Here is a 27,169-nt window from a genome sequence, read left to right as displayed (position 1 = left end):
CACGTACTCTCATTGGGTGATTGGTCGAAAAGGAAGGGGGCGAGAGGTAGTTGTATGTAGTGGGTGCAGAACTGCAGCAGCGCAGCACCGAGCAGGGAGGGAGGGGGCGACCCGGAGTCTTTGAAAGGATAGCGGTGAGGGGATGTCACATGGAGGACAGGGACGAGAAATGAGGGGCGGTGACAGGGGAATGGGTGGGTGAGGCAGAGACGATGTTTGGGGACTCCCAGGATGTCTGTCCTGCAGGGCGATGACCACACCGGCAGGCTCTGGCACAGGCTTCGGCTCCGTGTCCTGGTGGGGCTTGTCCCCAGCGCTGGACCTGCAGGCTGAGAGTGAGTCCCCACCCCCCCTCCCCCCCAGGACCACATCTGACCCGGCGGCTGCCTTCCCAGCCCGGCAGGCGGCGCGCAAACGTTCTCTGAGGCTCTAACGGCGGCGCCGCCCTTCACTGGGCGTCCCAAATGGCCTTTGCGGACTACGATTCCCAGAATGCTTAGAGGCACAGCTCCCTCGGGAACCTAGGCCAGGCGTGCGAGTCCTGCTGGGAGTTGTAGTCCATCGTTCTGGGGCGGCTGCAGGGGGAGGCTCTCCAGGTCTCCAACCCGAGCCTGTGTCATCTTACTAGGTCCTCCTGTGGACCCAGATTTGCGGGAGGATACAGAGCACACGACCCCCGAGCTAGATGTACTGCTGGTGGGATCCGTGGATGGGCGGCACCTGCTTCGGACTCTGGCCCGGGCAGCTCTCTGGCCTCGCAGGAGGTTACATGTGAGCCGGGATTGTGGGGTGGGTGGCGAGAGGAGAATGAAGGTGAGTGCCCAGACTCCTGTGTTTGAAGGAAGCCAGTGTACAGGATGTCTGGGTCCTGTGGGACGAGGATGGCGGCTCCCACTCCTGGGTATCCTAGGAGCCAGGGAATCATTTCACCCTGTCTTTCCAGTTCTATGTGCTTGAGAATAATCTGGAAGCTGTGGCCCGACACATGCTGATCTTCAGCCTAGCCTTGGAGGAACCTGAGAAGATGGGGCTGCAAGGTCAGTTACAAGGACCCAGACATTCTGGCCCCCAGCGGCTCTTCCCCACCCCGCAGGGATTCTGGCATTTCAATGGTGCAATTACACCTTTGGGTCACAGTTGCCTGTTCCATTACTCGCTCATTCTTTGATAGTCTCAGAGCCTCAGCTTTACCCACCTGTACAATGGGGCTAAATATACCACCTCCTAGAGCCATTGAAAGAATTCCGGGAGAAAATCCGCATAAACTCTCTGTATGGTGCATGACACAGGATAACCATTGAAACCCTCCTACCACAGGAGAAGTCCAAAAAAGATCAAAGGACTTCTTAAGAGGTAGTGAGTCTCCCAGATGTGGGGAAGGTTTGGCTGAGCTCAGCCAGAGCCTCCCATGGGCCTGAGTCTTCTCAGTTAGAGACATGAATCCCAGAGAGTCTGCCTGGAGGAGGCAGCCTTGGAAGTGAGATTGAAGGGGGGAGGAGGATTTGGGTGGGGAGGCAGAAAGGATAATTTCTCAGTAAGAACGACTTCGGCTTAGTGCCTAGAGCAAAGTCTGGACTGAGACAGTCTGTTCAAATCCCAGCTCCAGGGGCACCTGTGTGGCTCAGTTGGTTAAGTGTCCAAGTTCAGCTCAGATCATGATCTCACAGTCCGTGGGTTCAAGCCCCGCATCCGGCTCTGTGCTGACACCTCAGAGCCTGGAGCCTGCTTTGGATTCTATGTCTCCCTCTCTCTCTGCCCCTCCCCTGCTCACACTCTGCCTCTCCCTCTAAAAAATAAACATAGAAAAAAATTATTAAAAAAAAAATCCCAGCTCTATTTCCTGAGTGGCCTGGGGCCACCCTCTCTGGGCCTCAGTTTATACACTGATGCAATGAGGATCCTAGAAATTCTTTCCCCATAGAATTCTTGTGAGGATTAAAAAAAAAATGTATATCTCCTGGCTTGTCATATAGACTTTGTTGTCATACTTATGGATGGTACTTGTCGCTAACAGCCCAGAGCCTTCAGAATACAGTGTACACATTTCACAATGCACCTTGTAGAAGGTTCTGAAACTAGAACTAATCTAATCTAACTTAAGGTATATAGTTCTCTATTATAAGATTCTTAAACAATTCACATATTGATACAGATGCATTGATACAGATGTATATGTGTGTCCACCTAAAGGCATACAGTTCTCTTATAAGATTCCTCACTAGGGGCGCCTGGGTGGCTGAGTCGGTTAAGCCTCTGACTCTTGATTTTGGCTCAGGTCATGACCTCCTGGTCGTGAGATGGAACCCTGTGTCGGGCTCTGTGCCGGCTGGGAATCCTGCTTAAGATTCTCTCTTCCTCTGCCCCTCCCACTCTCGCTCTCTCAAAAATAAACAAATAAAAACCTTAAAAGAAAAAGATTCCTACTAAAATGGAACAATTTGACGCTATGGTATTTTAACATGCATAAATCTCCATTTCCATCTCTCTCTATAACCTTTTCTTCTTTAAGGGGAGGAAAATTTAAACATGAAATTCAGGACTGGGCTCACCTGGAGGGCGGGGAAGACTAGGAGGCCCAGATTAGGTCTAAGTAATTCTTCCCGTTTTAGGGATGGATGGGGGGGGGGGGAGATCTGCCAGTGTCCCTTAGGCATGTGTGACTATAAAATAATGAGATTGCCCTACAGAAGGTATGCGTCACCCACACGGGTCTCATTTCTGGGTTCACTCCTCTGCTGTCCCCGCTAATCCAGCCCCACCTTTCCCCAGAGAGGAGCGAGACCTTCCTGGAGGTGTGGGGGAACGCGTTGCTGCGCCCCCAGGTGGCCGCCTTCGTGCGCGCGCAGGCCGACCGCCTGGCGCGCCTGGTCCCGGAGCCCCACCGCCTGGCGGAGCAGCTGCCCTGGCTCAGCCTGAGCGCCCTCAAGGTGGCGTCACCGCCCAGGATCCGGACGGCCACGGGAACAATGCACTTGGGCGATCCAAAGGGGTTTTCGTAAATGGAGGTCGAACCCCAGCTCCCCGGCGCCCACTGTGGGATGTGCGCTAGGGGGGTACTCTCGGAACTTCGGTTTCTTCGTCTGAGAAATGGGAGACTCATTCCCACGCCCCGGGATGGCAGGGAGGGTAAAGCGGGAGGAAGCGCTCTCGCTGCAGCCGCCTCTCCATCGCTCTCTCCCCACGCGTGCTGGCCGTGCAGTTCCGCGAGCGCGACGCGCTGGAGGCTGTGTTCCGCTTCTGGGCCGGCGGGGAGAAGGGTCCTGAGGTCTTCCCCATGAGCCGCCTCTGGGACTCCAGGCTGCGTCACTACCTGGGCTCCCGTTACGACGCCCGGCGCGGTGTCAGCGACTGGGATTTGCACATGAAGCTGCACGACCGCGGGGTGAGGGGCCTGGGAGGAGGGGCTGGGGGCCTGGACTCCTGGGTCCGAGGGAGGACGCTGGGGAGCCATATGCCAGATTTACTTAGGCTTCTGTTCATTCCTCTCCCTACCCAGGCCCGAGTCATCCACACTCGCGAGTTCCGGCGTTGGAGGGACACAGGCGTCGCCTTTGAACTCAGAGACTCCAGCGCCTACCACGTGCCCAACCGGACCCTTGCGTCTGGCCGCCTCCTGAGCCATGTGAGTGTCTACCTCCCTGCCCTGGCCGATCCTTCTTTTCGGGGACATAGGAACCGGGGTCTTGGACGTTGACCCTACCTGCCTCTTCGCTCCTTGCTTTCTCAAGCACGGGGAGCGTGTCGCAGCGCGCGGGTACTGGGGGGACATTGCCACGGGACCATTCGTGGCCTTTGGCATCGAAGCGGACGATGAGAGCCTCCTGCGGACCAGCAACGGACAGCCAGTCAAGGTGGGCGCCTGGAGGTGCTGGGTTCTGGGAGAGGGTTTTCGAGGCCCCGCCCCCTCCCATACTTTCTCAGCCCAGTCTGGAAATCCAAACTAACCAGCATCCCATCCGTCACCGCATGCTCGCGCTGGGCGTTGGGGGAGGGGTGCTGTACTCTAGGCCCTGCCGGGTCACCCTGGCCGCGCCCCTTCTCTCCCCAGACCGCGAGTGAGATCACCCAGCACAACGTGACGGAGCTGTTCCGAGAGGTGGCCGCCTGGGGGCGCCCGACAGCCAACCACGGAACCCCTGAGCAGGTGCACGGCGAGGGCCCTGGAAGCCCGGAGCGCGGTAAGCGTGTCAGTCAGCTCACCCTCTTGAAATGCGAGTTGGGTGACACAGTGGCCACATCATCCTCCGGGGAGGAGTGGGACCCGGACCCCCATCCTGGGCTTCGGGTTCCAGGGATTTCGAGCCCAGAGTGTGTACTGATATGGCCTCCAATGCCTGGACAAATGGTCTCTTGTACCTGTGGTTGTCGATTTTTCTCTCTTCTCTTTGTATTTCTCTCCCTTTCCTAAATCCTAACACCATTATTGTCATTCAGATAGAATTATTTTCTTTAAATATAATTTATTGGGGCGCCTGGGTGGCGCAGTCGGTTAAGCGTCTGACTTCAGCCAGGTCACGATCTCGCGGTCCGTGAGTTCGAGCCCCGCGTCAGGCTCTGGGCTGATGGCTCAGAGCCTGGAGCCTGTTTCCGATTCTGTGTCTCCCTCTCTCTCTGCCCCTCCCCCGTTCATGCTCTGTCTCTCTCTGTCCCAAAAATAAATAAACGTTGAAAAAAAATTTAAAAAAAAATAAATATAATTTATTGTCGATTTGACTTCCATACAATACCCAGTGCTCATCCCAACAAGTGCCCTCCTCAATGCCCATCACCCACTTTCCCCTCTCCCCCTCCCCCCATCAACCCTCAGTTTGTTCTCTGCATTTAAGAGTCTCTTATGGTTTGCCCATTCTGATAGAATTCTAATCCTACCTGCAGAAGACTAAGAGACGAGAACGTTCTAACAAGGTGCTGTGTCCCAGCACCCCCCCACACACACACCTCAATTCCGGTCTGCCTCCTTGTAACTATCCCCCAACCTGGTTCTTCCTGTGGCAGGTCCTGTGGCACCAGGAAGGGCCACCCACTCTTGCCCTCTTTTGAGTCTCAGTTGCCTAGTCTGTAAGATGGGTCTCTCTACCTGCCGGGCTGACTTTCCCAGAATTTTCCAGGAACCCACTTGTGAGGAAGGGCTTCAAGACAAGCAAAGAGTCTTATCTCCAAGCTTTGTCTGTTGTCTAACTCTTCGAGTCTTCTCCAGCTGCCCCTTCCCCGGAATTCACCGTTCACTTCCTGCCTCTCGGCTCTGCCCAAACCCTTCACCACAAGAGCTGCTACGAGGGACGGTTCCAGCTTCTCTACGTGGCCTGTGGGTAAGAGGGAGGTTCCCGGACTTCTCTCCCCCAACATCTCCTCCCTTAGGCCCAGGAATCTTGGCCCCCAGACCGTCCTCAATCAGTGGGCGGATCCCCCAGCCCCACTCTTCCCTCGGGACCTGCAAGTCTGAGCCTCAGTCCTCCCCTTTTCTCTGCCCAGGATGGTGCATCTTCTCAGCCCCGACCTCGGGGCTTGCGTGGCTCCCGGAGGACACCTGATCGTGGAATTAGCCCGGTGAGCCGGCAGAGGACAGGGCAGGGAACGTCCGGGCTGACGGCCGTCAGCCAGGACCCCTAACACACCGCTTCCTGGTTGCAGGTACCTGGTAGACCTGCGGCAAGAGCAGCTGCAGGGGTTTTCCGCCAGGGTCGGGGAGCTAGCTCGGGCGGCTGGATTCACCCCGCAGAACCAGGACAGGCCCTCTGAGACCTTCGCACGCTTCTACAAGTCCGGGGACTCTGCTTGCCTCCGCAGCCACGCCGCTGTGCAATCCACGACTCCGCCCCCTGGCGCCCTGGTCCCGCCCTCTGTACAACCCGCGACTCCGCCCCCTGACGCCCTGGTCCCGCCCCTTGAGGCAAGGAACCCGCCCCCGGAGGGCCTGACCCAGCCTTCGGAAGGCAAGACCCCACCCTCTGAGCGCCTCAAACTACCCTCAGAGTCTCCGGCTTCACTCTCAGAGGTTCAGGCTCCGCCCACAGGGAGTCAGACCCCCAAACCAGGGAGTCTGCCCCGACTGCCAGATACCCAGCCCCCCATCTCTGACCTCTAGTCAGGTCCCGGAAGTAGAGCCCGCCTGTAGAATACTCAGTTACACTCTCAACATTCTCAATCAGCTTCAGAGGTGTTGCTAGAATTTCAGATTACATTCCTGGGATGCTATAGTCTGTTCTTAGAATTCTAGATGGTTCTCTCAGAGTTCTCCATCCCATTCCTGAGCCTCTACACACAGCCTGGCGATCTGGCCCTGAGGCTCAGGCCCTCTGTGTGGTCCCCTTGTCGCCAGAGGTCCTGTTTTAACTGGGGTTTGGGGTGGTCTGCTCTCCAGGGCTAGTCAGCACCCACACGGTCCAAGTAAAGAGAGCGGGGTCCTCTTCTCCGTGTGCCCGTGTAGCTTTCCTGTCCTCAGTCTTGTCTCCAGGGCTGGGGGAGGGGAGGGCCTAGGGTGGTCAAGAGAGGAGACCTAGTTCCAAGTAAACTAGAAGTGGGTTTCTCTGTGCTGTTGCCTGCGAGAGTCTGGGCCACACCTGGATCCTGAAATAAATCAAAATTTATTGAGTGGCTAAGAGGTTTGGGGCAGTGAAACTGACCATAGCTCTCATGGAGACTGCACTTTAGCGTGGAGGTGGAGCCCAGACTCCTGGGTCTGAGGGAGGAGGGGATGGGGGCCTGGACTCCTGGGTCTGATGGAGGAGGGGTCGGGGGTCTGGACTCCTGGGTCTGAGGGAGGAGGGGCTGGGGGCCTGGACTCCTGGGTCTGAGGGAGGAGGGGCTGGGGGCCTGGACTCCTGGGTCTGAGGGAGGAGGGTCTGGGGGTCTGGACTCCTGGGTCTGAGGGAGGAGGGTCTGGGGGTCTGGACTCCTGGGTCTGAGGGAGGAGGGGGTTGGGGGTCTGGGCTCCTGGGTCTGAGGGAGGAGGGGGCTGGGGGTCTGGACTCCTGGGTCTGAGGGAGGAGGGGCTGGGGGCCTGGACTCCTGGGTCTGAGGGAGGAGGGGGCTGGGGGTCTGGACTCCTGGGTCTGAGGGAGGAGGGGCTGGGAGTCTGGACTCCTGGGTCTGAGGGAGGAGGGTCTGGGGGTCTGGACTCCTGGGTCTGAGGGAGGAGGGGGCTGGGGGCCTGGACTCCTGGGTCTGAGGGAGGAGGGGGTTGGGGGTCTGGGCTCCTGGGTCTGGGGGAGGAGGGGTCTGGGGGTCTGGACTCCTGGGTCTGAGGGAGGAGGGGCTGGGGGCCTGGACTCCTGGGTCTGAGGGAGGAGGGGGCTGGGGGTCTGGACTCCTGGGTCTGAGGGAGGAGGGTCTGGGGGTCTGGACTCCTGGGTCTGAGGGAGGAGGGTCTGGGGGTCTGGACTCCTGGGTCTGAGGGAGGAGGGGGCTGGGGGCCTGGACTCCTGGGTCTGAGGGAGGAGGGTCTGGGGGTCTGGACTCCTGGGTCTGAGGGAGGAGGGGATGGGGGCCTGGACTCGTGGGTCTGAGGGAGGAGGGGCTGGGGGCCTGGACTCCTGGGTCTGAGGGAGGAGGGTCTGGGGGTCTGGACTCCTGGGTCTGAGGGAGGAGGGGGCTGGGGGTCTGGACTCCTGGGTCTGAGGGAGGAGGGGGCTGGGGGTCTGGACTCCTGGGTCTGAGGGAGGAGGGGCTGGGGTCTGGACTCCTGGGTCTGAGGGAGGAGGGGCTGGGGTCTGGACTCCTGGGTCTGAGGGAGGAGGGGCTGGGGGTCTGGACTCCTGGGTCTGAGGGAGGAGGGGGCTGGGGGTCTGGGCTCCTGGGTCTGGGGGAGGAGGGGGCTGGGGGTCTGGGCTCCTGGGTCTGGGGGAGGAGGGGGCTGGGGGTCTGGGCTCCTGGGTCTGGGGGAGGAGGGGGCTGGGGGTCTGGGCTCCTGGGTCTGGGGGAGGAGGGGGCTGGGGGTCTGGGCTCCTGGGTCTGAGGGAGGAGGGGCTGGGGGCCTGGACTCCTGGGTCTGGGGGAGGAGGGGCTGGAGGCCTGGACTCCTAGGTCGGAAGGAGGAGGGGGCTGGATCCCCAGGCCGCCAAGGTGGAAGGGTGATCCAGCTGGAGCATGGCCCACCCCACCCCTCACGCGCCCCAGTTATCTCGCATCCTGGGCAGGGGGAGGAGGCGCAGCAGTATATTTAGTCTCAGTTCTCGCCCTTTATCTCAGTGTCCTCCGGGAAGCTTGGGCAGGCCGGAGGAGACCAAAGTCCCCGGGGCCTTCAAGGTCACCCCGGACGCCTCCTTACTGACCCTCCAAGCCCCTCTTGCCCCTTCTCTGCCTCCTGCAAGCCCTGGCCTGAGTCTCAGCATGACGGACAAGTGAGTGCAGCCTGGTAACCCGGAATCCCAAGGTCCGAGGCGGCGAGAGGTGGGGCGATCTCCCGGGGTCCTGAGAGGTTGAGACCTGCGAGGCTGGGCACACGGCCTGAGAGGGGAGGTGGAGACAGGACTCCCGGGTGTCTGTACGACGGAAGTTTGGGAATCAGACCTCCTAGGACCCGAGGACGGGGGAGCTGTTGGGCTGGCAGGACAGGACACAGGCCCATGTTAACCCCTCGCTCCCGGTCTCTCTTCCTCCAGCAGCAACGATGCGGTGAGAGCAGACTCGGGCGGGAGGCGCCCGGCAAGGGAGGGAGCAGCAGGGCGGGACCTGGGGCGGGAGGCTGCAGCCCCAGGAGACCTTGTGCAGGGGGGCTGGGGAATCCGGCGGTGACGCGGCTCCGTTCCCCCAACCGCAGGCGGGCTGCCCGCCTCCCGCGCCGGCCCCGGTCCGACGCCGGTCCTCCGCTAACTACCGTGCGTACGCCACGGAGCCGCACGCCAAGGTGAGCGCCGAGCTCCACGAGTCTGGGCTCAGAGTCCGCCGAGGCTGTCTGAACCTGGGGAAGGAGGGGCGGGGCTCCGGTAGTGGGCGGAGCCAAGGCGGATGGGGCACCTCGGGGGCGGAGTTTTGCCGAGGGCCTGGCTCGGATCGGTGAAAGCTGCGTATGGGCGGAGTTCCGTTGCCCAAGGGAACTGCGATTGCTTAGGGCGTAGGGGGCGGTGCCTAATCAGTCGGAAGTTCGGATTGGTGGAGGGGACTAAGGGGCGTGGCCTCCGGTAGATTCAGGGCAGGCGTTGGAGGCGGGCCGAATCTGGGCGGGGCTTGAGGGAGCGGCCGTGAGGCCCCTCTCACCGCCCGTCTTCGCCTCCCCGCCTTGATTGCTCCTTGCTCCGTCTCACCCCGGCAGAAAAAGTCCAAGATTTCCGCCTCGAGGAAACTGCAGCTGAAGGTGAGGATAGGCCTGGAGAGGGCGCCTCGGTGTCCTCGCGGGGGGCGAGCAGGGCTGGAGAGTCGTGCTTGTATGGGTGGGCGTGGCCGTGTGGTGGGGAGCCCCACGAGGGGGCGGGGCCTTGGAATGATGGACAGGCCCCGGAGGGGCGTGTCTCCAGAAGACCGTCCTAGCTGGGGACTGGTGGGCCGACTTGGCCGGCGCGGCTTTCCCGGTACCGCACGGCCCTCATGCGCTGCCCCGGACGGGCTGCGGTCCCCGGCCTCCCCTCCGCAGACCCTGATGCTGCAGATCGCGAAGCAGGAGCTTGAGCGCGAGGCGGAGGAGCGGCGCGGAGAGAAGGGGCGCGCTCTGAGCACGCGGTGCCAGCCTCTGGAGTTGGCCGGGCTGGGCTTCGCGGAGCTGCAGGTACTCCTCGGGGACTCCGGCCCGGCCCGGGATCCGAGGTTCCTAGTGTCCCGTCCTGCGTCCTTGGGACGACTCACAGGTCTAGTCACTATCCCCCACTTCTGCTCGGGACCTTGGGGTCCAGTCTCCCAATCCTTCCTCTCAGGAGTTCAGAAATACGGCCCGCAGCTGCCTACAAGTCCCAAAAGCCAGAGGTTGATTTCTCCAGCCCCGATTCCGTCAGATTCTCGGGACCCCTGGCTCCTAGCACCCTTTGTTCCAACCGCTCCAGAGTCGGGCTTCAAACTACTCCTGCAGGATCTGATGTCCAGGCCCCCGGCCCCTCCTCCCTCAGATGCAGGAATCGGGACACACCCCTCCCCCCCAGCACCACCACATACACCACATTCCTTGACCAGGACTTGTGCCGACAACTCCACGCCCGCGTGGACAAAGTGGATGAAGAGAGATACGACGTGGAGGCAAAAGTCACCAAGAACATCACGGAGGTGGGAGGCATTGGGCAGTCTCCTTCCTTCCAGGGTAGGGTGTGGTGCCTGGGGCTGTGGTCTCAGCCGGATCTCTTGCAGCTGCTTGTGGTGGCAGACACCGAGAGACCCGGGTCAGCTCTGTGGGCCTGGCAGACAGGAGCAGAAGAATGAGTACAAAGCGGTTAGGGAAGGCTGTTCCAGGCAGAGGGGACAGCATGCAGCAGCCAGGAGGTGGGAAAACAGAAGACGTGTTCTCGGAAATGTGTCGCCGGAGCGCGGAGGGTTGATGAGCGAGCTCACGCGTGGCACAGGGAATTTTGTGGGATGCGTGCACCTGGGCCAGGAAGTGTCAGTGTTTTTCAGAGATGAGGCTGGGCAGATCCGGGAGGGCTGCCAGTTCCTGGATGAGGAGCTTGGATGTTTTCCTGAAGGCGGTGGGAGCTGAGGGAGGGAGAGCCTGGATGAGGCCTGGAGGGAGATAGGAGGGAGGTGTAGGGTGCGAGAGTGGGGCTGGGGGCGGGGGGGGACCGGAGGAGGGCAAGTCTCCACTCCCCTGATGGCTGCCCCCAGATCGCAGATCTGACCCAGAAGATCTTTGACCTTCGGGGCAAGTTTAAGCGGCCCACCCTGCGGAGGGTGAGGATCTCTGCGGATGCCATGATGCAGGCACTGCTGGGCACTAGGGCTAAGGAGTCCTTAGACCTGCGGGCCCACCTCAAGCAGGTGAAGAAGGAGGACACAGAGAAGGTGAGTGCGGCTAGGGCCAGGAAAGGGGGTGCTCAGAGGAGAGGGTGTGGGGGGAGCACTCCTGGGGCCTAAGCTCAGGACAGATGGTACTTGGGTTATGGGGGGAAGAATCTGGCCAGGGAGCCTCAACAGGCACCGTGGAGAAAGGAAGTAGCGAGGAGTCAAAATGCGCCTGAGGTCTACAACAGGAAGTCCCCACTAGAGAGGAATAGAGAGAAGAACAGAGCACGCGGGAGACAAGAAGGGAAGCCGCAGGGTGTAACAGGAAGTAACCGGCAAGCAAGGAGGCTAGAAGTGCCTGAGGGAGACAGGATGGGGGGGGGGGGTTGAACGGACTGCCTGAGGGGACAAGGAGTGTTCCAGAACCAGATCCCGGGCTGGACATCCCAAGGAGAGGCTGGAGGGTGGGCGGAGGATACTTGAGAGCCCCTCACCTCTGAACCCACCCCTCCAGGAAAACCGGGAGGTGGGAGACTGGCGGAAAAACATCGACGCGCTGAGTGGCATGGAGGGCCGCAAGAAAAAGTTTGAGGGCTGAGCTGGCTGCCCCGCCGCCCTGGCCCTGAAGGCAGAAGGCGTCCCTGAGGAATAAAGCTTCTCTCTGAGCTAAGAGTGGCTGCACCTCTGCTACCGCTACCGGGGCGGGGGCTGTGGCGTGAGGGAGGCGGAGAAGCCACACCACACAGCACGGGTGGCCAGGGGCCGTGCGGGCATTCGCAGCTCCTCTGGGAGTGAGAATGGGGGTGCACGGAGATGCCCCGACCAAGGCCCAGAGAGAGACACGCACAGAGACACAGAGAGACTGAGTCACAGGCCCAGAGAGAGCCAGAGACCCAAAGAGAGGGGGACGAGACAGCCATTCCTAGAAAGATCTGCAAAGAAAGGGGAAGTGGAGAGGCAGATGTACACAAGGAAACACAGAGGCCATGGAAAGAGACAAAAAGGGGGCCCAGGTAGGGGGAAGGGCAGAGACACAGACCCCCCGGGAAGAGCTAGAAAGACACACGGATACAGAGCCAGACAGAGACAGAAACGGGGTCGCAGACGGACGCCAGCAGACAGATACCGAGAGACGCAGATTGGCCGAGACACCCGCAGAAATGTGGAGACAAAAATGCATGGGGAGACGTGCAGAGTGAAAACCGCAGAGACGCAGAAAGCTCCCGGGAGAGCCTGGAACAGACCCAAAGAGACCCTCCCCCCCCCCCCCCTCCGAGAAAGTCACAGAAATAGAAACAGAGATGGCAGACAGTGAGAGACAGAGACACGGGGAGGCAGGAGGGGTGAGGAATCCCGCCCTCGGGGCTGGCTCCCCTAGAGTTCAAGGTCACGGCTTGGCAGGGAAAGGAGGGGGGGGAGGGAGGAACACCAAAACAGATCAGTGTCAGACGGAGGTGGGGGAGTGTGAGGTGGTGCGGGCCTGACACCACACCCTCTCCCCTCCCCCCACCCACACCTGCTTCCCCGCTTTAGCGCCTGTTGTCACCGGGGTGGAATCCTGGTGGCAGACAAAGGGGTGGGGGTGGGGAGGGGGAGACAGAGAGATGGACAGAGACAGAGGGAAAGACAGACCCACAGGCGGAGAGTCACAGGGACAAAGGAGAGGCAGACAGTGTCAGAGAGGTGGAGGCCCAGAGACAGAAACCACAAGGGGGAAAGCGCCCCACGGTCCCCCTTTTGTCAATAACTATTCTCCAAGGACCTACTGTGTGCTGAGCCCAGGGACTCCAAAGCAGAGAATGCGGCGTGCTGTACGGGAGGTGGGGAGCCCAGAGGTCGGGGTCACCTGACCCAGCCTGGGATCAGGGCGGTGCTGATGGGGTGGAGGGGTCCCCAAGCAGCCGGGAGGAGCCAGGATCCTAAATGTGGAGCCCGAGTGGGGGCAGGGCCGCCCCAGAGCTGGGACTCCCAGTTGGAGAAAGGAATTCCTCCCCCTCCCTGTCCCCTGGGAGGCGGGGCTGAGCCTCAGCTATAAACCCAGGGGTGCTTCAGCTCGGTCAGCCAGGCTCTGCCCCGCCGCCGTTCTCCGCTCCTGCAGACCCAGCCTTAGGTAACGGTCCTGCTGTCTCCAGGGACTTTGTACTTGGAGGAGGGGACGGGAGGGAAACGCGAGGGGTGTGGAGAGGAGCCACGGAGGTGGAGGGGGCACCAAATAAAGGCTTGAGAATTTGGGAAGCTCAGCCCTTATGGGGACCTAGGATGGAGTATTAGGACTTGGGAATTACAGAGTCTGGGGGTGCCGAGATTGGGGCGTCCCCGAGGAGCACACCTTCAGACCTGGGAGGTCTGAGTCTGAGGGAATCTCAGAAATTGGGGGGTATCTGGGCTTGGATATTAGACAATCTGAATGTCAGGACTGGGGGCCTCAGACTCTGGGGATTCAGGAATTGGGGGTCTCAGGATGCTGAGGCTTCAGAACTTAGGTGTTAAGACCTCAGGCGTCAGGATCTGAGGAAGTCTGAGCCCACAGTCTGGGGTCTCGGCATCTGGAGACATGAGGACTTGCGTGTCCCCAGAAACCAGGGACGACGTCGTAAATTGGGGTCTCAGGATCTGCGGGTATCAGGATTTAGGGATGCTCTTAACCTGGGTACTGTGGAGCCTGGAGGACCTCAAAGTCGGGGTGGTGTCCCTGTAGGGGTCAGGATGAGGTCTGTGGACGGGGCTGCTCTTGTCCCGTCCTGCCTCCTCCTAGGCTGTGGGCAGTGGGGAAAGGAGGGGACAGGTGGGAAGGTAACCAGCCAGGGGGGAGGGGGAGGGGTGGGAGGGAGCGGGTGTGACTAAGTCTCCCAGGAGCCTCCCCCCTTGAATCCCTTCTTAGGAAATGTCCTCTATTTCACCATCTACGACATCCCCCCGAAATAGCCTTTGGAGGTGGGACAGCTATTGTCTTCAGGCCACAGTCCCTTCCCAAATACCTTCTCCTAATCCCAGCTCAGATCGGGTTCCCATGGACATGTCATAAGACAAAAGAGGACAGCTGTGGTGGTGGAGGGGCAGGAGTGGTGGCTTTGGGGCTGTGCCCGACCACACCGCAAAAAGCCCTTTCCCCGTCAGGGCCCCCGGCCCCTCCTTCCTCAGACCCAAGAGTCCAGGCCCCCTGCCGCCCCCCTCCCTGCCCCTCTTCCGTCAGACCTAAGAGCCCAGCTACACCCAGCCCCTCCTCCCTCAGACCCAGGCCCCCAGTCCCCTCCTCCCTCAGACCCAATAGTCCAGGCCCCCAGCCCCACCTCCTTCAGACCCAGGAGTCCAGGCCCCCAGTCAGGAGTACTGCCCCCCAGCCCCTCTTCCTTCAGACCTAGGAGTCCTGACCCCCAGGACCTCCTCCCTCAGACCAGGCCCCAGGCCCCAAGCCCCTCCTCCCTCAGACCCAGGAGTCCAGATCCCAGCCTTTCCTCCCTAAGACCCAGGAGTCCAGGCCCCCAGCCCCTCTTCCCTCAGACCAGGCCCCAGGCCCCAAACCCCTCCTCCCTCAGACCCAGGAGTCCAGGCCCCCAGCCCCTCCTCCCTCAGACCCAGGAGTCCTGAGCCCCAGCCCCTCCTCCCTCAGACCTAGGAGTTCTGACCCCCAGTCCCTCTTCCCTCAGACCAGGCCCCAGGCCCCAGGCCCCAAACCCCTCCTCCCTCAGACCCAGGAGTCCAGGCCCCCAGCCCCTCCTCCCTCAGACCCGGGAGTCCTGAACCCCAGCCCCTCCTTCCTCAGACCCAGGAGTCCTGAACCCCAGCCCCTCCTCCTTCAGACCTAGGAGTCCTGACCCCCAGTCCCTCTTCCCTCAGACCAGGCCCCAGGCCCCAGGCCCCAAACCCCTCCTCCCTCAGACCCAGGAGTCCAGGCCCCCAGCCCCTCCTCCCTCAGACCCGGGAGTCCAGACCCCCAGCCCCTCCTCCCTCAGACCCAGGAGTCCTGAACCCCAGCCCCTCCTCCTTCAGACCTAGGAGTCCTGACCCCCAGTCCCTCTTCCCTCAGACCAGGCCCCAGGCCCCCAGTCCCTCCTCCCTCAGACCCAGGAGTCCTGAACCCCAGCCCCTCCTTCCTCAGAACTAGGAGTCCTGACCTCCCAGGACCTCCTCCCTCAGACCAGGAGTCCAGGCCCTCAGCCCCTCCTCCATCGGGACCCCAGCTCACTGCCGCGTTTTGTGGTCCTCAGGTCACACAGGATGTCTGACACCGAGGAGCAGGAATATGAGGAGTGAGTGGCAGGCGGGAGGGCTGGGGGCGTGGAGATGTGGGAACATTCTCCCACCTGCAAGACGTCTAACCGTCCCTCTCGCTCTTTCCTCCCATCCCTGCCCTCAGGGAGCAGCCCGAAGGTGAGTGGGGAGTGGGCCGGCCTTGGTGGCCTGGGGACACGCAGGCGGGAGGCGGGAGGCGGGAGGCGAGAGGACAGGCGGGGTCACCCACCGCCCCCACGCCCACCCTCCGGGGTTCCGGCGCCTTGCGCGGGCCCGAGGGCTCCTAACCCTGCTTTCTCTGCCCCCACCCCTACCTGCAGAGGAGGCTGCGGAGGAGGAGGAGGAAGGTGAGGCCTGGACTCCGCGGGGCTGCAGCCTCGAGGGCTGCCCCGCGGGGCCGGGTGGGGAGGGGGCGCTGGGCAGGGCAGAGGCCGGCGGGGACGGGGCTCCCGACCGCCCCGGCTTCAGGTCCTTTAACAGCCTCTCCCCTCTCTTTCCTCTCTGCCCCCCACCCCCCGGCGCGGCCGCTCCCCCTCGCTCCCCCATCCTCGCTTCTCCCCTCTCCCCCTCCCCCCTGCCTCCTCCCAGCCGCCGAGGAGCCGGAGCCGGTGGCAGAGCGAGGTAACCGCGGCTGCTTCGCTTGCCGAGACCGATTTCCTCGGGCCCTGACCCCCGCGAGGAACCCCCGCGCCCCGCGTAACCCGCCCAGGCCCGGTCCTTTAAGCCCCGGAGAGCTCGCGCGCCCTCTGGTGTCCACGAAGGGAAATGGCCTCGCTGAGGCTTTAACCCTTTCCCTTCCTTCTTAAAGGGACCGACACCCAAGCCTTCTTCCCCAACCTGGAGGAATACTTGTAGAAGGGTTGGATGTTTGCGGACAGGCACCCTCCCCCTCCCGCCCATCTTCGCCCCCGACCCTGTCTGTTATTTTTTTCCTCCATATACATTCAAAGGTTGGGGCCCGAGTTGCAGAAGAGGCTATTACTGGGAGCCCGGGATTCCTGTGTCCCCAAGGGGGAGGGGCTGGGGACACCCTGCAGTGCTAGGTCTTAATGCGGGGGAGGGGGGTGCGGGGGAGGGAGCTGAGCAGGTGATAGGAGGTGATAGGAGGAAGGTCTGGGGGTTTGGACCCCTGTGGGGGGGATCCCCACACCAGTTCTGAATGTATATCTGATGCGTGTGACCCTCTTCCTCCTTTACGGCCACCCTGATTTCCTTACCCCCTCTTGCCCCCCACTCATGCCTCTCCCCTAGAGCTGCTCCTGGGGGCCATAGCTTGGAGGGGGGTGTTCCCTCTCTGGGCGTGTCAGGCCGGCCCCTATGAACTCTTGTTAATTATCTCTTTGTGTTTCCCCATTAGAAGAGGAGCGGCCCAAACCAAGGTGAGATCCTAGGAGGGTGGAGGTGGGGGGCGTCCCAATCTTATCCTCCTTAATGTGTGCCCCACCAGAGATAGGGTGGGGGGGGGGGAAGCAGGAAAGGAGCTGGGGCAATTGAAACGGGAAAGGACAGGGCTTCCTTCTTTCAGCACACGTTCCAGAGACCTTCCCGTGGTGTTGGGCAAGTCAGACCCTGTCTGCTCTGTTGGGGCAACAGACCCCGTTACAGTGATGGTAGCACAGAAGAGGGCCCTATGTTTGCCCTAGGTAGTCAGGGAAGGCTTCCCAGGGGAGGTGATGCCTCAGTCCTGAGGGATGAAGAGTTCACTAGCTGAAGGAGGCCGGAGGGGTATTGTAGGTGAGAAAGCCTGCAGGGTGTGGCGGCTGGATCTAGGCCAGGCTTTCAGGGAACCGACACAGACACAGCTCATTCTGATGATGAGGTTCCAAACTAGGCAGCTCTGTGGAGGCCATGAAAGCTCATGGGGACAGAGGGTCCTGGAGGAAGTGACATCGGGGCCCAAGCTTGGAGACGCAAGGAGGCAGCAACGCAAGCATAAGAAATAACTTAGAAGCAGAGTTCTCTGGGTTGGTTTGGGCAGTGACACCAATTCCATTGTGGCTGGAGTGTGGAGGGCAAGAAGGGGCGGGGCCCTGAAGGCCAGGGGGCCCTGGGGAGTCCTGGAGGGGTTTTGAGTAGAGGAGACAGACCTGAGTGAGAGAGTAAGGGGGAGCAAGAGATCATAGGTGTGCTTCAGGAGGAGGGAAGGCCTCAGGGGAAGGGCATTGCAGGCAGAGGGAACAGCACATGAAAGGCCCAGGGGTACAAAGGCACATGGCTTAGCCAGGGAACCGTGAAATGTGTCTGTGAGGGAGGAGAGAAGTTGCTGGAGGAGTTGACTGGGGCCGGATGGAGAAGGGCTTTGAATGCTGAGTTGCTTGGACTTTGTCTTAAGGATGCGATCTGGGTGTTAGAAATGCCCCTCTAAAGTCATGAAAGACGAGGAACCGAAGGTGGACAGCTGGAGAATGGGAGGCCGGGAGGAGGCTGGCAGGAAGGTTCTGGTGAGAAGGACTGAGGCCTGAGCTGGGGCAGGGAGCAAGGGGTGGAAAGGAGGGAACAGACTGGGGAGATTGCCAGGCAAAGGGGTCAGGACTTGCCATTGGGGCGAAGGGAGGGAGGAGGTAAAGACCACGGTCTGGGGTCTGGGCTGGGAACCCCACTCGGTCTTGGGGAAGTCGATGAGTTCAGCGAGGGCGTGACATGTGAGAAAGCGGGAAATGTTCAGGAGGCTCCTGTTAACCTGAGTCTGGGACTTAGAAGCGAGTCCAGGCTGGAGACGGAGTCGGTGAATCCCCCATAATTAATGATAATCAAAGTCACGGAAGTGAGGGACACGGGTCATGAGAGTGTCCCGTGGATGAATAAAAGGGCAAAGCTCACAGAAGAGCTCCCTTCAGAGGAGCGGGAAGAAATCAGGTGAACGTGCTGTCTTAAAAACCAGAGGAGAGGGGCGACTGGGTGGCTCAGTCGGTTAAGCGTCCGACTTCAGCTCAGGTCATGATAGAACACTCCGTGAGTTCGAGCCCCGAGTCGGGCTCTGTGCTGACAGCCTGGAGCCTGCTTTGGATTCTGTGTCCCCCTCCCTCTCTGCCCCTCCCCTGCTCATGCTCTGTCTCAAAAATAAATAAAAACATGAAAAAAAAAATAAAACAGAGGCGAGAATTCCGATTAAAGCCGGATGGAGGGCTGACCACGCTCCGCCCCCAATGCACCGCCCTGTACGAATACAACGCAAGCCGCGTCTGTAACTATATATTTTTTACAAGCCACGTCTTAAAAAGTAACACAAAACGGGTAAAATTCATCTTAACAGCATTTTTTTAATTCAACCCATTATATCTGAAATTTCATCATCTGAACACGTAATCGGTAGGAAACGTTATTAGTGAACTATTTTACATGCGTTTGCTGGAGGCAAGTTTTGGAAATTTCACTGGCAAGCCCACGGAATCTGGATTCGGACGAGCCAGCCACCTGCCTGGTGCTCCGAACCGCGCGTGGCTGCCACCTGCTGGTCGGCGCAGCCCGGGAGCCCCAGTTTTCCCCCCTTTCCGCCCGACAGGCCTGTGGTCCCTCCGCTGATTCCCCCGAAGATCCCAGAAGGGGAACGTGTGGACTTCGATGTAAGTACCTGGACATCCGGTCCCCAGGGCGCTTTTGTGCAAATTGGGAAGAGGCGCCGGGTCCCGCTCCCTTTGGGAGGCCGCCTGATGAACCGAGTGGGCCGCTAGTGCCACCTGCTGGAAACATCGCGAAAGAGCCCCTGGTTCTCCAGACTGTCCAAGCCCGTCCCGGCCGGCAGGGGGCCCCGCCCGCGACGTGGCTCAGAGGTGCCCGCAGGCGGGTGCCTCCTCCCCTGCCCTGCCCGGGAATGACGGGGGCCCGCACCCTCCGTGCCGTAGGACATCCACCGGAAGCGCATGGAGAAGGATCTGCTGGAGCTGCAGACGCTCATTGACGTGCATTTTGAGCAGCGGAAGAAGGAGGAAGAGGAGCTCATAGCGCTGAAAGAGCGCATTGTGAGTGGGGCGACTGGGGTGCGGCCAACCCCTCCCTCCCCCGGGGCCTTCCTTGGGGTCCAGGGCAGGCCCGAGGCCGAATCTTTGGGCGCTTGCCTAAGTCGGTGGTCGCACGCAAACTAGCTCATCTCTGCTCTTGACCTCCTTTGCGGGGGGGGGGAGGGGTGGGGGTTCCTACACCCCCTCATTTTGCTCTCTCCTCCAGGAGCGGCGCCGGGCAGAGAGAGCTGAGCAACAGCGCTTCAGAACCGAGAAGGAGCGCGAGCGTCAGGCTAAGCTGGCGGTGGGTGCCTCCCCTCCCCTGGGAGACCAAATGTACTTCTTCAGCTGGTTGCTCTATTTCCCAGTCATGATACTGTCTGCGGTCCTGAGAGAGCCCTTGTGCTGTGTTATTCAAGGGTCTGTCGGTTGGAAGGGGCAGAAACCCCAGCCCAAACTGGGTTCAGCAGAAAGAGAATTTTATTGGCTCACATAACTAGACAAGTGTAGAGTGTGACTTGCTTCAGGTGTGGCTGGATCAAGGAACTTAAGCAAACTCTCCCAGCTCTTCTCTTCCCATCCCCCGGGCTCACCTTTCTATGGACATTGCGGGTGGTGAGCTCATCCTGGGTTTGCCTGGGACTTTCCTGGTCGGCGCCCTGAAAATCCCGTATCCCATCAGACCGAGGCGAACGGAGTTGTTGGTCACCCTACTGGACACCCCGTTCTCAGGCAGGGGTGACAAATGACCACCAGCTACTTGGGCTCAAACTCTTTTGTCTGTCTTCTGCGTGATCCTGGGGTGCGTTCAGACGGGTCACCTGTCCGTCTTGGAGCAAATTGCTGGCTAGTGGTAGGCCCCTGGTTAGAATATTCCCGTTGGTGTAGGGCCTTGGAGGCACGACCTGACTTGGAATCAAGGAGTGGCCCGCCTGAACCACTTTCAAAGATTGGTGGTAGACTGACATGGTCGGCAAGATACTGGTCTCCCAAAGATGTTCATGTCCCAATTCCCAGAGTCTGTGAATATGGTACCTGGCATGGCAAAAGGGACTTTGCAGGTGCGATCGAGTTAAGGACGTTGAGGTGGGAGATGATTCTGAATTATCCAGATCGGCCTCGTGTTATCACAAAGGTCCTTACAACAGGGAGACCGTAGGGTCAGAGTCAGAGATACTTGAAGATACCGTCCTGCTAGCTTTGCAGAGGGAGGAAGGGGCCAGGAGCCAAGGGTTGCATGCGGTGCCTAGAAGCAAGGGCAAGGGAGTAGATTCTCCCCGGGAGCCCCCAGAAGGAACCGGCCCTCTTCACTCCTTGGTTTTAGCCCGTAAGACCCATTTCAGACTTCTGACCCGCGGAGCTGTGAGGTGATAAGCTTTTGCTGGTTTAAGCCCCTCAGTTTGCCAATTACAGCAGCAGGAGGACACTGATTCAGGTGGGGCCTGCAAAAACCCATCGTGCCCACCTCACCAGCACTTCCAGGGGGCAGAGGGGTTGGTCTGCAAGCCACCGTTTCTGGGGCACGCGGCGCAGGCTTTCTGAAACGTGGGGATGCCGTCACTAGACGTTCCAGAACCCCTTCCTCAGGCTCGAGGCCATTCAGCCCCTTCTAGTGCCCCAAGCCCCCCGCCCCGTCACCAGTTACCCTCCTTCATCCTCTGAGACATTCTTGTCTCCTGAGAATAAGGGAGATGAAGGCCCAGAGAGGGTGAGTATCTGCACTGAGGCCACACAGCAACGCTCACCATCGGCCTTCAGGCTACAGGAATGTAGAAAACAAGCAGGCCCATCCCTTGCATTTTAATTCTTGCTTGAGGGATATTAAGGACCAGAGAGGAAAGGGACTCACAGGTGGTCACAGAGCCGCAGGTGGTCACAGAGCCCAGGTGGTCACAGAGCCGGGCCCGGAAGGGCCACGAGCAGAATGCCTGCATTTTTGCCTTTCCTGACCTTGACTTTGTCCCGTGCCTTGGGTCTGGTTGATTGCTGCTTCCATCAGCTCACACCTGAGCCCCCCCCCCCACCGGAATCTCAGACCCCTCCCCCCAGAGGGTGGCCTTGGGGTCAACCCCTTTCTTCCCTTAGGAGGAGAAAATGCGGAAGGAGGAAGAAGAGGCCAAGAAGCGGGCTGAGGATGATGCCAAAAAGAAGAAGGTGCTATCCAACATGGGAGCCCATTTTGGGGGTTACCTGGTCAAGGTGAGTTCAGTCCCCTGGGACCTAAGGTCTACATTCCCAGGGAGGAGGGGCTGGGGGCCTGGACTTCTGGTTCCTGATAGGGGAGGTCTGAGGGAGGAGGAGGAGGCTGGGGGCCCAGATTTTTGGGTCTGAGGGAGGAGGGGCTGGGGACCTGAGGCCTGGTCTGAGGGAGGAGGGGCTGGGGGTCTGGGTCCTGGGTCTGAGGGAGGAGGGGGGTGGAGGCCTGGACTCCTGGGTCTGAGGGAGGAGGGGCCTGGGGCCTGGACTCCTGGGTCTGAGCGGGGAGGGGCTGGGGTCTGAAATCCTGGGTCTGAGGGAGGAGGGGCTGGGGGTCTGGACTCCTGGTCTGAGGGAGGAGGGGCTGAGGGGCCTGAGGGAGGAGGGTCTGAGGGAGGAGGGGCTGGGGGTCAGGACTCCCTCATCTGAGGGAGGAGGGTCTGGGGGTCTGGACTCCTGGGTCTGAGGGAGGAGGGGCTGTGGGCCTGGACTCCTGGGTCTGAGGGAGGAGGGGCTGGGGACCTGAGGCCTGGTCTGAGGGAGGAGGGGCTGGGGGTCAGGACTCCAGGGTCTGAGGGAGGAGGGGCTGGGGGTCTGGACTCCTGGGTCTGAGGGAGGAGGGGCTGGGGACCTGAGGCCTGGTCTGAGGGAGGAGGGGCTGGGGGTCTGGGTCCTGGGTCTGAAGGAGGAGGGGCTGGGGGCCTGGACTCCTGGGTCTGAGGGAGGAGGGGCTGGGGGTCAGGACTCCTGGGTCTGAGGGAGGAGGGGGGTGGAGGTCTGGACTCCTGGGTCTGAGGGAGGAGGGGCCATGGGCCCGGATTCCTGGGTGTAGGGACAGGTGGCGAGGAGCTCAGCCCCCTGTGTTCTGATCTGTCCCACAGTTGAGTACCTCCCCTTCTGTACCCTCAGGCAGAGCAAAAGCGTGGTAAGCGCCAGACAGGCCGGGAGATGAAACTACGCATCCTGTCTGAGCGTAAGAAGCCTCTGAACATCGACCACATGGGAGAAGACCAACTCCGGTAGGTGTCCTGGGGGCCTCAGCGTGGGACGGGCTTGTTTTAAGACAGGGAGATAAGGGGACCAGCTCTGGGAGGGCAGAAGCCCGGGTCTGAGCCCTCGTGCTGTGTGACTTTCGGGCAAGTGTCTCCCCCTCTCTGGGCCCCTTGCTGTCTTCCCTGTGAAACATGCCACTGGTATAGGACCCACTTTTTGTGGGTACCGTGACCTGTGGAGCCTGGGAGGTAATAAGGCCAGACGAAATAACTGCCCCAAATTTAGGAGATTATGTTGACTCATTGATGTCCTGTGGAAAGTTAGGAAGGCCCCGTCTTTTCTCTGAATCGAAGCCAGACGTGCCGGTGAGAACTTTCCGGCCACGTCTCTGCCCCACCAGACTGTGCCTCCCCCTTCACCTCCCGTTCACGGACAGCCCACATCTCATGATAAGCCATCAGAGGGAAGGCTGCGGAGGACTTTTCCTCCGGGGGCGTCATTTGTGCTGATGTACTCTGGCCTGGGACGTGGCTCATACAGCCAGGAACCCCCACCGCCCCGGGGGCTGCACAGCGATGGGGTCTGGAACTCAGCCTCTGATGTCCGTGCTCAGCGCTCAGTGCCCGCTCCACCGCTCACTGCTGAGTGATCTTAGGCACGTTAGGTAATTTCTCTGAGCCTCACTTTCCTTACTGGTAAAAATGAGGCTAGGAGGACACAGCCTACCTGGTCCGCCTGGGAAAGGTCGGTGAGGCGACGATAGTGAAGGGGATGGCTGCAGGGCTCATGACCCTGTGAGGTAGATCCTATCATTATCCTCACGTTAAAGATGAGGGACCTGAGGCACAGAGAGGTTAAGTAAGCTTTCCAGGGCTGCACAGCGTGCAAGCTTGAGAGCTGGGATTTGAACCCTGGGCTCGCTGTGGTATAAAATGGGGTGATGGTAGCTGGTTCACAGCTGGGTCTCCGGGGGCAGAGACTCCAGATTATAGCATTTGCCCATTTCTGCGACGTAACTACTCTCACCATGCGGATTTCAGACTACCAGCGTGAGGACACGGCTCGCGGGGTCAGCTCTGGGAGGCGTTTGAATGGCTCCAGCCCGCAGCTCACCATGTGCCCTGCCTTCTGAGCACGTTATCACAGGGCATAAAATAACACGTAGTTGGTGTTCATTTTTCCCTTGTCCTCTTCTTCCCCTGTCCACCAGCACACAGCCACTCGTCATTGGGGTCCGCTAATATTTAGGCCCTGTTATCTCAACTGTATTCGTCAGATAAAGGTCTTGAGGGTGTATACAATTTTTCTAGATAAAAACATGCCCCAGAGCAGAGGGCAGTAGCTAGCGAGACAAAACCAGGAAGGCTAGTAATGATCAAATGAATAGTGACACTAGCTTTATTGCAGATTTTTGTCAGTTAAGAATATGCTTGGCCTCAGGGCCTGGGTGGCTCAGTCGGTTGAATGTTCAATTGTTTGTTTTTTTTTTTAATGTTTATTTATGTTTAAGAGAGAGAGAGAGAGAGAGAGAGAGAGGCAGAGAGAGACAGAGCACAAGCAGGGGAGGGGCAGGGAGGGAGACACATGATCCGAAGCAGGCTCCAGGGTCTGAGCTGTCAGCACAGTCCCCGAAGCATTCAATTCTTGATTTCAGCTCAGGTCATGAACTCACAGTTCATGGGTTTGAGCCCCACCTCAGGCTCTGGGCTCACAGTGCAGAGTCTGCTTGGGATCCTCTCTCTCTCTCTCTCTTTCTGCCTCTCTCTCTCTCTCATGTGCGCTCTCTCTCTCAAAGTAAATAAATAAACTTAAAAAAAAAAAAGGGTAAGTTTGGCCTCTAGTAAAGAGATCTGTCCATAGCAGCCTAAAATACAGAGGCTGATTTTGTCACAGAGAAGCAATCTGACACTAGGGTAGTCCATAGCTGGTATGGGACCTCTACAAAATCACTGGAGACCCAGACTCCTGTTTTTCTGCTCTGCCACATTTAGCCCCATATTTCCATCCTCAAAATCACCTCATAGTCCAATGTGGCTGCTGGAGCTCCTGCCAACACATCCAAGCAGCAGGAAGAAGTCGCAAGGAAGGAGCCACAAAAGTCTTGCTCGGAAGCCGTGCCTAATGACTGCCTTCACTCCACTGGTCACCCCCACCCTCACGCACAGGGAGATTTGGGAGAGTAGCTTTTTAACTGGACCTGTTGCCAAAGGTTGTGTCTAAGGAAGAAAGGGAGAAGAGATATAGAGCAGGCAGCCACAGACTTTTGTGTACATTTTATGGAGAGGGAAACAGGATCCTAGGGAATCACTCTTGCCAGAAGAGAGCAGAGAGGGGATTTGAACCGGGGCTTCCTGACTCCAGAGCCCGAGTTCCTGACCATGACATTATTCTCCCTCACGGAAATGGCTTTTGGATGTGGAGACAGGGGGCAGAGACTTAAAAACCCCTTTCTTCCGTTCACTTTGAATATTTTGGCCACACCCCTTAACAAAATGGTACCAATAATGCCCGACTCAGAGGAGACTGGCCGTGTGGCTTTGGACCGTTCTCTCCGGGCTGTGGGCTGGCCCGGTGCGTGACAGCCCTTCTGCCCCTGCCAGGGAGAAGGCCCAGGAGCTGTCGGACTGGATCCACCAGCTGGAGTCCGAGAAGTTTGACCTTATGGCGAAGCTGAAGCAGCAGAAGTATGAGGTGAGACCCGTGTCCCACGGAGGGCAGCGCAGGGCAGGGGTGGGCATGCATGCGTGCGTGCGTGTCCCACGCAGGGCAGGGGTCTGTGTGTGTGTGTGTGTGTGTGTGTCTGGCGCAGGGCAGTGGCGGGTGGGCGTGTCTGGTGCAGGGCAGGGGCGTGTGTGCGTGCATGCATGCGTGTCCCGCGCAGGGCAGGGGCGTGCGTGCGTGTCTGGCGCACGGCAGGGGCGGTCTGGTGTAGGGCAGGGGCGTGCGTGCATGCGTGCGTGTCTGGCGCAGGGCAGGGGCGGGTGGGCGTGTCTGGTGCAGGGCAGGGGTGGGCAGGCGTACATGCGTGTCTGGCGTGTCCCGCGCAGGGCAGGGGCGTGCGTGCGTGTCTGGCGCACGGCAGGGGCAGTCTGGTGTAGGGCAGGGGCGTGCGTGCGTGCATGCATGCGTGTCCCGCGCAGGGCAGGGGCGGGTGGGCGTGTTTGGTGCAGGGCAGGGGCGTGCGTGCGTGTCTGGCGCGGAGCAGGGGTGGGCGGGCGTGGTGGGCGGGCGTGCCCCCGCCCCAACATCCCCCCCTCTCCCCTTGCAGATCAATGTGCTGTACAACCGCATCAGCCACGCCCAGAAGTTGTAAGTGTGCCTGGGCCGCTGAGCCCCACGCCCCTGCTCCGACCCTGGGGTTCCTCTTTCCTTCCCGGTGGCTCCCCTCCAGTGCCTCGAACCCCTCTTGGCATCTGTCCCTTTCTCTCTGTGTGTTCTTCTCCGGGTCGTCAAGTGGGGCAGGCCATCTTGCCCCCAGGGAGGGTGGACGATGGCTGGAGCGCACCGGGCTGTCGCAGGGGCAGGGGTCGGTGCTCCCGGCCCGGCCCGTGGTGGGGGCAGGCCGGGGAAGCCGATCGAAACCTGCGGTGCCCCGGGCGGCCCGCCCTGAGTGCCTGTAACCGCTGTAACGGCCGTGACTATTTCCGTGTCCCTAGCCTCCTTTTCTCCGGCTCTCGGTTCCTCTCTCCATGCCTCCCACCGTCTGCGTCCTTCCCGCCGGCCTCGACCCATCTTGCGTGCTACCCACGCTCACTCACCCGTCCCTCCCTTCCCCCAGCCCGTCCTGCTAAACATTTATCAGCTTCCACAGGGACACCCCGAGCGCACCCACGGACATCAATTCCCTCAGGTCGGGGGGAGCCGGCCTTATGCCATCAAGCCGCATTTGCCTGCCCCTTCCTCTGGGCAGGGAGAGCCGGATTTTTTTTGGGGGGGGGGAGGGCCTTCCTGAATGGCGGGCAGGGCCCAGCTCTGACGCTGGGGGAGCCCGTCCTGCCTGACGCCCCTCTCTCTTCTCCTACAGCCGGAAGGGGGCAGGGAAGGGCCGCGTTGGAGGCCGCTGGAAGTGAGGCCCTGGGGCTGGAGCCCGAGCCCTGGGAGGACCTGTCCCGTCTCTGCGGTTTGAAATAAATGCTCCGCTTACAGACACCGAGTTCTATCGTTATTACCCCGCAGCCAGCCCTTCCGGTCCCCTTGACTTACAACACTCCATAGGGTGAGGTGTCAAGGTGGAGCCTCCCCCCTGCTGGTGGGAATGTCACACAGCGTGTGGGAACCACTCTGGCAGGTCCTGGAGAGGCTAAACACGGTTAACGGATGACCCAGTCATTCTACTCCCAGGGGTCTGCCCGAGGGAACTGAAAACATACGTTCGTACACGCACACACGCACACACACACTGTGCACAAATGTCGGCAGCAACATTACAACAGCCAGAAGGTGGAGACACATGCGAATGTCCAGCCACCGAGGAACGCATGCTCAGGCGTCTTATTCAGCCATAAACCGGGAGGAGGTCCTGACACCGGCTGCAGTGTGGACCAGTCTCAGAAACGGGACGCTGGGTGAAGGAAGCCAGACACAAGAGGCCACAGGTTGTGTGATTTCATTTGTATGACTTGTGCAGAGGGCAAATCCACGGAGGCAGGAAGTAGATGAGTGGGTTACAGGGGCTGGGGGAGGGGAGTCGTAATTCTCCGGGGGCGGGGAGGGAGGGGGAGGGGGGTGGAAATGCCTTAGTGATGATGGTATCACACACCAGCTTGTGAATATAAAAAGCCCCTGAGCTATACAGTTAAAAAAAAAATTATTTATTTCTATTTTTTTATTTTTATGATTTTTAAAAATATTTATTTATTTTTGAGAGCATGAGCAGGGGAGGGGCAGACAGAGGGGGAGACACAGAATCCGAAGCAGGCCCCAGGCTCCGAGCTGTCAGCACGGAGCCAGAC

The 27,169-nt window shown here is 60.0% G+C and overlaps 3 protein-coding genes across 4 annotated transcripts; all 3 read left to right on the top strand.

The window, feature by feature from the left end:
- Window positions 1-250: 250 nt before the first annotated feature.
- Window positions 251-6,660, top strand: DNAAF3 (dynein axonemal assembly factor 3). Its single transcript, XM_047100945.1, has 11 exons — window positions 251-335; window positions 629-771; window positions 944-1,037; window positions 2,770-2,927; window positions 3,200-3,382; window positions 3,497-3,622; window positions 3,729-3,851; window positions 4,049-4,178; window positions 5,198-5,309; window positions 5,473-5,547; window positions 5,632-6,660. The coding sequence occupies exons 1-11, from the start codon at window positions 251-253 to the stop codon at window positions 6,083-6,085; spliced, it is 1,683 nt and encodes a 560-aa protein (XP_046956901.1). The 3' UTR covers window positions 6,086-6,660.
- Window positions 6,661-8,217: 1,557 nt separating this feature from the next.
- Window positions 8,218-11,527, top strand: TNNI3 (troponin I3, cardiac type). 2 transcript variants are annotated; one of them, XM_047100943.1, is made up of 8 exons: window positions 8,218-8,339; window positions 8,604-8,613; window positions 8,759-8,845; window positions 9,251-9,292; window positions 9,569-9,700; window positions 10,099-10,188; window positions 10,741-10,917; window positions 11,372-11,527. In XM_047100943.1, the coding sequence occupies exons 1-8, from the start codon at window positions 8,329-8,331 to the stop codon at window positions 11,453-11,455; spliced, it is 633 nt and encodes a 210-aa protein (XP_046956899.1). In that variant the 5' UTR covers window positions 8,218-8,328; the 3' UTR covers window positions 11,456-11,527. The 2 variants fall into 2 exon arrangements, with proteins under 2 accessions (XP_046956899.1, XP_046956898.1); XM_047100942.1 differs by having other exon boundaries at window positions 8,601-8,613.
- A 104-nt stretch (window positions 11,528-11,631) lies between these two features.
- TNNT1 (troponin T1, slow skeletal type) lies at window positions 11,632-26,366 on the top strand. The gene is made up of 14 exons (XM_047100944.1): window positions 11,632-12,677; window positions 15,066-15,107; window positions 15,215-15,228; window positions 15,411-15,437; window positions 15,679-15,711; window positions 16,448-16,469; window positions 18,593-18,653; window positions 18,933-19,049; window positions 19,255-19,332; window positions 21,114-21,227; window positions 22,134-22,243; window positions 24,818-24,908; window positions 25,486-25,526; window positions 26,242-26,366. The coding sequence occupies exons 2-14, from the start codon at window positions 15,076-15,078 to the stop codon at window positions 26,285-26,287; spliced, it is 786 nt and encodes a 261-aa protein (XP_046956900.1). The 5' UTR covers window positions 11,632-12,677; window positions 15,066-15,075; the 3' UTR covers window positions 26,288-26,366.
- The last annotated feature ends 803 nt before the right edge of the window (window positions 26,367-27,169 follow it).

This window comes from Lynx rufus, unplaced genomic scaffold, assembly GCF_022079265.1.
Source record: "Lynx rufus isolate CCGP_SWC_20201006 ecotype Redwood Valley unplaced genomic scaffold, mLynRuf1.p SCAF_54, whole genome shotgun sequence".
Lineage (NCBI taxonomy): Eukaryota > Metazoa > Chordata > Mammalia > Carnivora > Felidae > Lynx > Lynx rufus.
This window is presented reverse-complemented; position numbering and strand designations above follow the sequence as displayed.